This window comes from Xenopus laevis, chromosome 3L (assembly GCF_017654675.1).
Source record: "Xenopus laevis strain J_2021 chromosome 3L, Xenopus_laevis_v10.1, whole genome shotgun sequence".
Taxonomy (NCBI): domain Eukaryota; kingdom Metazoa; phylum Chordata; class Amphibia; order Anura; family Pipidae; genus Xenopus; species Xenopus laevis.
In genome coordinates this window covers 82,150,112-82,162,937 of record NC_054375.1, presented here as the reverse complement: position 1 = coordinate 82,162,937, position 12,826 = coordinate 82,150,112, and the positions used below count along the sequence as shown (strand labels likewise).

General features: G+C 33.3%; 1 protein-coding gene across 50 annotated transcripts in view; it reads right to left on the bottom strand.

Annotated features, from left to right (window-relative positions):
- Positions 1-12,826, bottom strand: part of csmd1-a (CUB and Sushi multiple domains 1/integumentary mucin B.1) — a 263,577-nt gene that overhangs the window by 87,414 nt on the left and 163,337 nt on the right. For 31 of the 50 annotated variants that reach the window (XM_041586464.1, XM_041586465.1, XM_041586466.1 and 28 more), the window contains 15 exons: positions 12,743-12,751; positions 7,849-7,881; positions 7,497-7,505; positions 7,046-7,078; positions 6,571-6,579; positions 6,120-6,152; positions 5,208-5,216; positions 4,759-4,791; positions 4,291-4,299; positions 2,689-2,721; positions 2,221-2,229; positions 1,770-1,802; positions 1,448-1,456; positions 996-1,028; positions 82-114 (listed from right to left, as the gene is read on the bottom strand). In XM_041586464.1, the coding sequence (XP_041442398.1) occupies positions 82-114; positions 996-1,028; positions 1,448-1,456; positions 1,770-1,802; positions 2,221-2,229; positions 2,689-2,721; positions 4,291-4,299; positions 4,759-4,791; positions 5,208-5,216; positions 6,120-6,152; positions 6,571-6,579; positions 7,046-7,078; positions 7,497-7,505; positions 7,849-7,881; positions 12,743-12,751 (327 nt within the window). Of the gene's footprint in view, positions 1-81; positions 115-995; positions 1,029-1,447; positions 1,457-1,769; positions 1,803-2,220; positions 2,230-2,688; positions 2,722-4,290; positions 4,300-4,758; positions 4,792-5,207; positions 5,217-6,119; positions 6,153-6,570; positions 6,580-7,045; positions 7,079-7,496; positions 7,506-7,848; positions 7,882-8,213; positions 8,223-12,742; positions 12,752-12,826 lie in introns of all 50 variants that reach the window. The other 19 variants (XM_041586482.1, XM_041586505.1, XM_041586487.1 and 16 more) reach the window with 15 other exon arrangements.

Genomic DNA, 12,826 nt, shown 5'->3' with positions numbered 1-12,826 from the left:
AAATGCAAAAATGATGTGTACAGTCTACAAACAATCTGTTGAATTGTATCGACTAAGCAGTGATGGGAGATTTCCTATTACCTGTTGTTTCTGAAGGTGCAGGTGTTGACTCTCCTGGAGAAGTACATTAATAAACAAATAAGTTTCCAGTTTTAAACAAGTCTTGTATGTTTGTTTAAATAGAGATTGAGAATGTAATGGAGAATAAAGGAAAATTCTTGGAATAAAACCGTCATGAGCACCATGGTCTACAAGCAGTAATGTAAGGAGTATGAGCTTCTTTTTCTCTAGACAATTGAGGCAGTTTGATTTTTGCTTGCATATTTATATCAATTACTTCCCCCATCTCTGTTCCCCAATAATATCCAGCTATAGTTAATATATAATAAAAGGGCCAGTTGACTTCCTCTCTACCATACCCTTGTGCATGACTCCTATATTTTTTCATAATCAATGTAATGGATTGGTTATATATGCATAGTGAAAATCATGTGGTCTATTGCAAGAAAAAAGGAATAAAGGCCAATCCTACGTGATGGTACTGTAGATTTAAGTGTAGTTTAGGAAAAGAAACACAAAGATTTTTAAGATGATAATTCTGAAGATGTACCTTTTCAATTTCAATATACAGAAAAAGAATTGTATCAATGTTTTAGTTTTCTTCTGTTTGTTGTCAATCATGCTTTCAAAACATGAATTCTTACGATTACAAATTAGAAAATTAGCAGTATTTTTCTATCGATAATACAAAAAGCTTTGTAGTCGTTTGAGAATGTATGTTTCCTCATTTTGACAGTTTTAAAACTTAATAAAAAGGAGAAAAACATTTTTCAAAATAATTATTTCAACACCTGTATTCCTTTTGGCAAATACAACATATAAAAACTTCATTATTGATTGCATGCTCTACTATCAAATGAAAAAACTATGTGTACAGTCTACAAACAATCTGTTGAATTGAATCGACTAAGCAGTGATGGGATATTTCCTATTACCTGTTGTTTCTGAAGGTGCAGGTGTTGACTCTCCTGGAGACGTAAATTAATAAACAAATACGTTTCCAGCTTTCAACACGTCTTGTATATTAGTTTAAATAGTATTTGAGAATACAATGGAGAATACAGGGAAATTATTGGAATTAAACTGTGATGAGCCCCTGGTCAACAAGCAGGAATGTAAGGTGTATGAGCTTTCGTTTCTCTAGACAATGGAGGACGTTTGATTTTTGCTTGCAAATTTATATCAATTACTTCCCCCATCTTTGTTCCCCAATAATATCCAGCTGTAGTTATTATATAATAAAAGGGCCAGTTGACTTCCTCTCTATCATACCCTTGTGCTTGACTCCTATAATTTTTTCATAATCAATGTAATGGATTGGTTATATATGCATATTGAAAATCATGTAGTCTATTGCAAGAAAAAAAGGAAGAAAGGACAATCCTACCTGATGGTACTGTAGATTTAAGTGTAGTTTAGGAAAAGAAACACAAAGATTTTTAAGATGATAATTCTGAAAATGTACCTTTTCAATTTCAAAATACAGAAAAAGAATTGCATCAATATGTTTCAGTTTTCTTCTGTTTGTTGTCAATCATGCTTTTCAAAATAATTATTTCAACACCTGTCTTCCTTTTGGCAAATACAACATATAAAAACTGCATATTTTGATTGCATGTTCTACTATCAAATGCAAAAACTATGTGTACAGTCTACAAACAATCTGTTGAATTGTATTGACTAAGCAGTGATGGGATATTTACTATTACCTGTTGTTTCTGAAGGTGCAGGTGTTGACTCTCCTGGAGACGTAAATTAATAAACTAATTAGTTTCCAGTTTTAAACAAGTCTTGTATCTTTGTTTAAATAGGGATTGAGAATGTAATGGAGAATAAAGGAACATTCTTGGAATAAAACTGTCATGAGCCCCATGGTCTACAAGCAGTAATGTAAGGGGTATGAGCTTCTCTTTCTCTAGACAACTGAGGCAGTTTGATTTTTGCTTGCATATTTATATCAATTACTTCCCCCATCTCTGTTCCCCAATAATATCCAGCTATAGTTAATATATAATAAAAGGGCCAGTTGACTTTCTCTCTACCATACCCTTGTGCATGACTCCTATATTTTTTCATAATCAATGTAATGGATTGGTTATATATGCATATTGAAAATCATGTGGTCTATTGCAAGAAAAAAGGAATAAAGGACAATCCTAACTGATGGTACTGTAGATTTAAGTGTAGTTTAGGAAAAAGAAAAAAAAGATTTTTAAGATGATAATTCTGAAAATATACCTTTTCAATTTCAATATACAGAAAAAGAATTGTATCAATATGTTTTAGTTTTCTTCTGTTTATTGTCAATCATGCTTTCAGAACATGAATTCTTACGATTACAAATTAAAAAATTAGCAGTATTTTTCTTTCGATATTGCAAAAAGCTTTGTAGTCGTTTGAGAATGTATTTTTTCCTCATTTTGTACAGTTTTAAAACTTGATAAAAAAAAGAAAAACATTTTTCAAAATAATTATCTACACACCTGTCTTCCTGTTGGCAAGTACAACATATAAAAATGGCATATTTTGATTGAATGCTCAACTATCAAATGCAAAAACGATGTGTACAGTCTACAAACAATCTGTTGAATTGTATTGACTAAGCAGTGATGGGATATTTACTATTACCTGTTGTTTCTGAAGGTGCAGGTGTTGACTCTCCTGGAGACGTAAATTAATAAACTAATTAGTTTCCAGTTTTAAACAAGTCTTGTATCTTTGTTTAAATAGAGATTGAGAATGTAATGGAGAATAAAGGAAAATTCTTGGAATAAAGCCGTCATGAGCACCATGGTCTACAAGCAGTAATGTAAGGAGTATGAGCTTCTCTAGACAATTGAGGCAGTTTGATTTTTGCTTGCATATTTATATCAATTACTTCCCCCATCTCTGTTCCCCAATAATATCCAGCTATAGTTAATATATAATAAAAGGGCCAGTTGACTTCCTCTCTACCATACCCTTGTGCATGACTCCTATATTTTTTCATAATCAATGTAATGGATTGGTTATATATGCATATTGAAAATCATGTGGTCTATTGCAAGAAATATGGAATAAATGAGCCCCTCATGCGGCTTGGTTAGTTGCTCTGAGAACGTTCAAAACGCCATCCCCTATCCTGTCCCCAAGGCTGCCTCTCTCTGGAGGAATTCACACCTCCAGCACTTCCTTCCATCTGAGGCCATGTGGTTCTGGGCCCAGAGCAATGTCAAATACCTGGGGGACATTGTGAGTAATGGGAGGTTCATGGATATGGTTCCGTTGAGAGATCAGGTGGGCCTTCCAGACCTTCCTATGTACCGTTATTTGCAGCTAAGACACATGTTTAGGGCACAATTCGGGTCTGGGGAGTTGGTATTGGGGGATTCTCCCCTTCTGGTCCAACTGAGGAAGGAGGACCCAGTTAAAATGGTTTCCCGGCTCTATGCCTGTCTGCAATCCTCCAAATCCCCCCCGTTCCGCTCCCTTTTCAGTCAGTGGCGGGCTGATATCCCAAGTTTGACTGAAGAGCACTGGGAGGAAGTAACGGATAGGCTTTACCAGTTCCTTATAAGCACCAGGGACAGACTTATTAAGTACAAATTTTTAATGAGGATATACTTGACCCCTAATAGACTTCATCAAATGGGGAAAATACCCCTTCCATTGTGTAAAAGGTGTGGAGATAATGATGGCTCTCTCTGGCATATGATATGGACGTGCCCTATTATAGCTAGATACTGGGCTAAGGTAGTAGGCTATATTGTTGATACATTGCAGTTACCCCCTCTAAAGAAACCAGAAATATGCCTCCTGGGTCTGTTAGATGATATGATACCAGCCAATAACACCAGGGTTCTGGTGAGGACATTGCTATTTTATGCTAAAAAGGTAATTATACTGCCCCTGCTCCTCCCAAGAAAGCGATCTGGTTTGCCTATGTTAATAAGATGCTGCCTCTAATAAAGTTGACCTATGAGGCCAGAGGGCAACCTGACAAGTTTGATAGGATATGGGGTGTCTGGATGGAGACACATATGTTAACTTTGCCATAAATGTGTGGTACATATATTGCTGTGCTTTGACTGTGTTCAGAATGTGAAGTTACGACTGCTGCTGTAATACTATTTTATTTTATTGCTTTATTTTATCTGTTCCCCATTCCCTTCCTTTCTGTATCCCCCCCTTTTTTTGAAAATTCAATAAAAAGAACACCTGTTAAAAAAAAGGAATAAAGGACAATCCTACCTGATGGTACTATAGATTTAAGTGTAGTTTAGGAAAAGAAACACAAAGATTTTTAAAATGATAATTCTGAAAATGTACCTTTTCAATTTCAATATACAGAAAAAGAATTGTATCAATATGTTTTAGTTTTCTTCTGTTTGTTGTCAATCATGCTTTCAAAACATGAATTCTTACGATTACAAATTAGAAAATTAGCAGTATTCCTCTTTCGATAATACAAAAAGCTTTGTAGTCGTTTGAGAATGTATTTTTTCTTCAGTTTGCACAGTTTTAAAACTTGATAAAAAAGAGAAAAACATTTTTCAAAATAATTATTTGAACACCCGTCTTCCTTTTGGCAAATACAACATATAAAAACTGCATATTTTGATTGCATGCTCTACTATCAAATGAAAAAACTATGTGTACAGTCTACAAACAATCTGTTGAATTGTATCGACTAAGCAGAGATGGGAGATTTCCTATTACCTGTTGTTTCTGTAGGTGCAGGTGTTGACTCTTCTGGAAAAGTAAATTCATAAACGAATAAGTTTCAAGCTTTAAACAACTCTTGTATATTAGCTTAAATAGTGATTGGGAATGTAATAGGAGTATAAAGGAAAATTCTTAGAATAAAACAATCATGAGCCCTTTGGTCTACTAGCAGGAATATGATACGTATGAGTTTCTTTCTCTAGACATTGGATGCAATTTGCTTTTTGCTTAAAAATGTATTTCAATTACTCCCTACATCTCTGTTCTCCAATAATATCCAGCTGTATTTAATATACAATGAAAGGGCCAATTGACTCCATTTCTACCATACCGTTTAGCTTGACTCCTATATTTTTTATCTTTAATTTAACGGATAGCTTATATAAGCATATTAAAAATCATGTGGTATATTGCAAGAAAAAAGAAATAAAGAAAAATCCTACCTGATGGTACTGTAGATGTAAGTGCAGTATAGGAAATGAAACAAAAAAAGATTTTTAAGATTATAATTCTTAAAATGTATCTTTAATTTGAAGGTACAGAAGGAGGATTGTATCAATATTTCTTAGTGTTCTTCTGTATGTTGTAAATCATGCTTTCAAAACAGGAATTCTTATGATTTACAAATTAGAAAATTAGCAGTCCATTTTTTTCTGTATTGCAAAAAGCTTTGTAGTAGTTTTAGAATGGTTTTTCTTCATTTTGCAAAGTTTTAAAACTTTAGAAAAAAAGAGACAAACATCTTTCAAAATAATTATCTATATACCTGTTGACTAGAACATATAAAAACTGCATATTTTGATTGTATGCTTTACTATCAAATGGGGGTTATTTACTAAAACCCAAATGAAAAAAATCACAAAAAATGTGTGTTTTTACAAAATCTGGCTTTTCAAAAATCACAAATTTATCTGAATTTATTTAACCTGAGGCTGGAAAACGAAGAATCTGAAATTCCGGCATCTCAGACCTGTCGAGGTTGTATATAAGTCAATGGGAGAAGTCCCAATGATTTTATCGATGTATGCTGGGTCTCATAAAAACTCCAATGTTTTCTGAGGTTTTGGGAAAAAATAGGAGGTTTCGGGTGAGAACTCGTGAAAAAATCTTGAAAATCGGGGGATACCTTGGAAAAAAACGCAAAAATCTGAGTTTTTACCTCAAAGCAAATTTTCGGGAAAATGTAATAATAAATAAGCGTTAACAACAAGAGCGGCTTAGATCGGAGTTTGTAGCAGACAATATTGAGATATTGAGATAAGTTCAGACCTTGATAAATAACCCCCTATATGTAAAGTCTACAAACAATCTGTTGAATTGTATTGACTAAGAAGTGATGGGATATTTTCTATTACCTGTTATTTCTGTAGGTGCAGGTGTTGACTCTTCTATAAAAGTAAATGAATGAACTAATAAGTTTCCAGCTTTAAACAAGTCTTGTATATCAGTTTAAATAGTGATTGAGAATGTTATGGGAGAATAAAGGAAAATTCTTGGAATAAAACTGTCACAAGCCCCATGATGTACAAGCAGAAATGTAAGGTGTATGAGCTCCTCTTTCTATAGACAATGGAGGCAGATTGGTTTTTGCTTGTAAATTTGTATCAATTACTCCCTCCATCTCACTACCCTAAATATATCCACCTGTAGTGAATATACAATAAAGGGGCCAGTTGACTCCATCTCTACCTTACCGTTTAGCTTGACTCCTATATTTTTTTGTGTTTCATTTAATGGATAGCTTATATATTCATATTAAAAATCATGTCGTCTATTGCAAGAAAAAAAGAACAAAGACAATCCTACCTGATGGTACTGTAGATGTAAGTGTAGTTTAGAAGAAAAAAAAAAAAAAAAAAGATTGTTAAGACTATAATTATGAAAATGTATCTTTTCATTTCAAGATAGAGAAAGAGGATTGTGTTAATATTTCTAAGTTTTCTTCTGTATGTTGTCAATCATGCTTTCAAAACATGAATTCTTACGATTTACAAATTAGAAAATTAGCAGTATATTTTCTTTCGATATTGCAAAAAGCTTTGAAGTAGTTTGAGAATATATTTTTTCTTTTTTTGCAAAGTTTTAAAACTTTATAAAAAAGAGACAAATATATTTCAAAATAATTATCTATACACCTATGTTCCTGTTGGCAAGTATAACATATAAAAAAATGTATATTTTGATTGCCTGTTCTACTATCAAATGCAAAGACTATGTGTACAGTCTACAAACAGTCTATTGAATTCTATCGACTAAGCAGAGATGGGAGATTTCCTATTACCTGTTGTTTCTGTAGGTGCAGGTGTTGACTCTTCTGGAGAAGTAAATTCATAAACTAATAAGTTCCCAGCTTTAAACAACTATTGTATATTAGCTTAAATATTGAATGGGAATATAATATGAGTATAAAGGAAAATTCTTAGAATAAAACAATCATGAGCCCTTTGGTCTACTAGCAGGAACGTGATGCCTATGAGTTTCTCTTTCTCTAGACATTGGAGGCAGTTTGCTTTTTGCTTGAAAATGTATTTCAATTACTCCCTCCATCTCTGTTCTCCAATAATATCCAGCTGTATTTAATATACAATGAAGGGGCCAGTTGATTCCATCTCTACCATACCATTTAGCTTGACTCCTATATTTTTTATCTTGAATTTAATTGATAGCTTATATATGCATATTAAAAATAATGTGGTATATTGCAAGAAAAAAGGAATAAAGAAAAATCCTACCTGATGGTACTGTAGATGTAAGTGCAGTATAGGAAATGAAACAAAAAAAAGATTTTTAATTCTTAAAATGTATCTTGTTTATCAATTTATTATATTCCTTTGATCAGGAAATTGTTAGGAAGCCTAGTAGGGAACGTCCCCATAGGCTTCCTAACAATTTCCTGATCGAAGGATTAAAATCCTAGGAATAACGCAAAATCCTTCGACTTCGATATTTTACTTTGATGGTTGAATATCGAGGGTTAATTAACCCTCGATATTCGACCCTAGGTAAATGTGCCCCTATTTGTACAGTCTACAAACAATCTGTTGAATTGTATCGACTAAGCAGTTATGGGAGATTTCCTATTACCTGTTGTTTCTGTGGGTGCAGGTGTTGACACATCTGGAGAAGTAAATTCATAAACTAATATATTCCAGCTTTAAACAACTCTTGTATATTAGTTTAAATAGTATTTGAGAATATAATGGAAGTATAAAGGAAAATGATGTGTATGCATTTCTTTTTCTCTAGACTATGGAGGCAGTGTGGTTTTAGCTTATAAGTTTATTTCAATTACTTCCCCCATCTCTGTTCCCCACTAATATCCAGCTGTAGTTAATATACAATAAAATGGCAAGTTGACTCTTTCTCTACCATATCTTTGTGCTTGACTCCTAATATATGCATATTAAAAATCATGTACTCAAGACTGCATGACTAAAGGACAATCCTACCTGATGGTACTGTAGATGTAAGTGTAGTTTAGGAAAATAAACAAAAATATGATTATAATTCTTAAAATGCATTTTTAATTTCAAGGTACAGAAGGAGGATTGTGTCAATATTTCTTAGTTACATAGTTACATAGTTACATAGTTACATAGTTAAATTGGGTTGAAAAAAGACAAAGTCTATTAAGTTCAACCCCTCCAAATGAAAACCCAGCATCCAAACACACACCTCTCCCTACTTTTACATAAATTATATATACCCATATATATACTAACTATAGAGCTTAGTATCACAATAGCCTTTGATATTATGTCAGTCCAAAAAATCATCCTAGCCATTCTTAAAGGCATTAACTGAATCAGCTATCACAACATCACCCGGCAGTGCATTCCACAACCTCACTGTCCTGACTGTGAAGAACCCCCTACGTTGCTTCAAATGAAAGTTCTTTTCTTCTAGTCTACAGGGGTGATCTCTGGTACGGTGATCCACTTTATGGGTATAAATGTCCCCTGCTATTTGTCTATAATGTCCTCTAATGTACTTGTTTAGTGTAATCATGTACTCTCGCAAGAGCTTTTTTTTCCAGAGAAAAACCCCAACCTTGACAGTCTACCCTCATAATTTAAGTCTTCCATCCCTCTAACAAATTTAGTTGCACTTCTCTGCACTCTCTCCAGCTCATTTATATCCCTCTTAAGGACTGGAGTCCAAAACTGCTCTGCATACTCCTGATGAGGTATCACTTGGGACCTATAAAGAGGCATAATCGTTCTACTGTATGTTGTCAATCATGCTTTCAAAACATGAATTCTTTTAATTTCAAGATACAGAAAGAGGATTGTGTCAATATTTCTTAGTTTTCTTCTGTATGTTGTCAATCATGCTTTCAAAACATGAATTCTTACAATTTACAAATTAGAAAATTAGCAGTATATTTTCTTTCTATATTGCAAAAAGCTTTTTCTTTGTTTTGAAAAGTTTTAAAACTTTATAAAAAAGAGACAAACATATTTCAATATAATTATCACTATACCTGTCTTCCTGTTGGCAAGTATAACATACAAAAACTGCATATTTTGATTGCCTATTTTATTTATTAAAGGTTGAGTTGTGTTTTGCCAAAATAATTTGAGTTTCTCAAGGGTAGTTTCACAAAGAAACTTGAATTTCTTAGATGTATTATGTCCTGAAACGGCCTGAATTCTAAAAATACTCCAGCTAAAACTTTTTGAGGTCATGTAGAAGTCAAAGGCAGATGTCTCTAGAACCATTTGAAAATGGATTCTAACTTCATGATTTTCTGCGTTTTTTTGTGGGTTGCACTCAAAAACTCAATCAATTCAAGGTATTTGAATTTTTTCACCAATAACTCACTTGTTCAATTTTATTATTCACGTTTTTCAACCTGATTGTATTGATTTCAGTCTTTTGTATTCAGGTTTTTTCATAAATAAGCAAATTATAGAATTTTGAGTTTATTAGAGGAAAAAAACCTTGCAAACCTTACAAACACTTTTACATTTGCAAGGGATTCTTTCTAATAAGATACAAACATTTGATAGATGGTGATCATTATTAAGAGGATAACAGATTTTACCCCATACTGCTCTTTCTGAAATTTCTTTTTTTACACAGTTTAATAAATAATGTAAGCCTTTGTCTATGTTTTGACATCACAAACACCCCAACCAGTTAGAAAGTGACCATTGCTCTGCAAAGTGCAGAAATACTAAAATGTCAATGTCAGTGATAATTTTCTTTAAAATTGTCCAAAAGTTTATCTTAATATATTAAATTGCTGAATTGATATCACTGGATAAAATATATTTTGATGTAATGATTTAGATTGTATGTGTGGTTTTTGAAGTTTCTATAGGTCCAAGAGTTTCTAATTCTGTATAAATAAAACATGCAAAAGTTAATAAACAGCTGCGCAGCTTGATGTTAGTTGTTTATAATGCAATATAGAGTGTATAGCAATAACTTTATAATATAGTTAAAAATCCATTTTGAGTTTTTAAAACAATGAATCTTTAACAATAATCTAATTTGCTTGAAATTGATTCTATATTTATTTTTTTATTCAGGATCTTAAAATGTACATTTTGTTTAAAGATGCAGATGAAGAATCATGACATTATTTTAAGAGTTCTGTATATTCTAAACCAACTAATCAGTTTTAAGCTTTGTACAAGTCTTGTATATCAGTTTATAGAATCAGTGAATGAAAAGAAAATGGTAGTATAAAGGGAAAACATGAATAAAACTCCATGGTTTAGAAGCAAAGACCGGATGTGTATAAGCAGCAGTTCCTCTAGACTGAGGAGGCAGTGTGTTTTTTGCATGCTACATTATATCAATCGTCTCACCAAGGATACTGGATGGAAGATGCCATATAACACAGCATGGAACAGGCAGGCCAGGCCAACACAAGCAGAACAGAAACGTCAGACAGGCCGGAATCAGAATTGGAGAGTGAAGAATAGTCAGTGGACAGGCAATTGGTCAGGATTGGAGAGAACAGAGTAGTCACAGCAGGCATGGGTCAGGATAGGGTCAATATACAGAGATTCAATTGGAATCACAAAGATTAAAGAACATAGGAACATTCAAATAGAACCTAACAACGGGCAAAGTCCTAAACACATAAATCCCCTTTTAAACAATTCGAATTTTGCGCCACAGCGCAATGATGTTATCACGCCGGTATAACTGCACTTATAAAACCCGAAAGTGCGCAGCAAACGCGGCAAAGGGGAAACCAGTGCTGGAGGAAAGAGGATACGTGTGGCGGGCGTCCCCGCTGGAAGCGGGGTGGGCATGCCCGCCAGCCACTAGACCACTAGGGAAAGCCACTGGACCACCAGGGTAACTTACTGCAGGTAATAGACGATTATGGGACCATTTGAGTCTATATCCCCCATACACTTATGCTGGATTCCTATACTTATTTCATGTTCAAATAAATGAATTGTTTAGATATGTATAAGCATATAAAGACAATAGTAAATGGAGGTACTGTGGATTCAAGTGAATGATTATAATTCTTAAAATGCATGTTTTATTTCAAGATAACGAAGGAGGATCATGCCATTATATATGGGTTATTCTGTGTATTGCAATCAAGGATGCAAAACATTAAGGGGGTTATTTACTAAACACTGTTTGGGCTTCTTGGGGCAAAACTTTATTTTTCAAGATTTATTACAGCCTGATGCATCAAGAAGCCTGAATCTGACATTCTGCCATCTCAGACCTGCTGATTTTGTGTACATGTCAATGAAGTTTCTGTGGTGTGCATTGGGATAAGCCAAAAATCAAACCTTTTTGGGCTTATCAGGCAAAAATTCAAAAAATGAAGGCATTTTAAAAAGTCCCAAAAAATCAAGCAATTTGGGAAAAATAATAGTAAAAATTAATAATAAAAAATAAGGGCAAACTGGGTATTAGATGTTGGTCATGTTTTTTTTAATAAAAAAGTAAGATAAATTTGGATTTTAGTAAATAACCCTTTATTATTACAATTTGCAAAATAGAGAATTATAAATATGTTTTCATTCAATATTGCAAGACGCTTTGTACACGTCTGGAAATATGTTCTTTTCCCTTCATTTTTACAAGCTTTAATTAATTACAACAAAGAGAAATATCTTTAAAATGATTATCTATACTGTACACCTATGTTCCTTAAGTTGACTACAATATACACATATTGTACATATTGCTGATGTCTACGATGATGTCCTTACTGATATCCAATGAGTTTGTGGTTGTGCAAAAAAACTCTGAAAACTCTGATTTTTCCATAGATTTCTGAGTTTTTTTGCGCAGAAACCATGAATAATTCAGAGTTTTCGTGTGAAAGCTCCAAAGTTTGCCCAACCATATTTGTTCTGGCTTTTTTCATAATAAACAAAGGTCTATTCAGAATTAATTAATCAAAATTACTTGGATTTCCGACTTAGAAATACTCAGATAAATTCAGACCTTGATAAATAACCCCTATGTGCACAGTCTATAAACAATCTGTTGAATTGTATTGACTAAGCAATGATGGGATATTTCCTTATATCTGTTGTTTCTGTAGGAGCAGGTGTTGTCTCTTCTAGAGAAGTAAATGCATACACTAATACGTTTCCAGTTTGCAACAGGTCTTGTATATGATTTTAAATAGTGATTGGGAATGTAATGCGAGTATAAAGGAAATTCTATGGAATAAAATGGTCATGAGCCCCATGGTCTACATACAGGAACGTGAGGTGTATGAGCTTCTTTTTCTCTAGTGTGGTAGTGAGGCAGTGTGGTTTTTGCTTTTGAGTTTATTTAAATTACTTCCCCATCTCTGTTCCCCACTAATATCCAGCTGTAGTTAATATACAATAAAGGGCCCAGTTGACTATCTCTACCATACCCTTGTGCTTGACCCCTATATTTTTTTCATAATCGATGTAAATGACTGGTTATATATGCATATTAAAAATCATGTGGTCTATTGCAAGAAAAAAGAAGGGCTGACAGACAATCCTACCTGATGGTACTGTATATGTAAGTGTAGTTTAGGAAATGAAACAAAAAAAGATTTTTAAGATTATAATTCTGAAAATATATATTT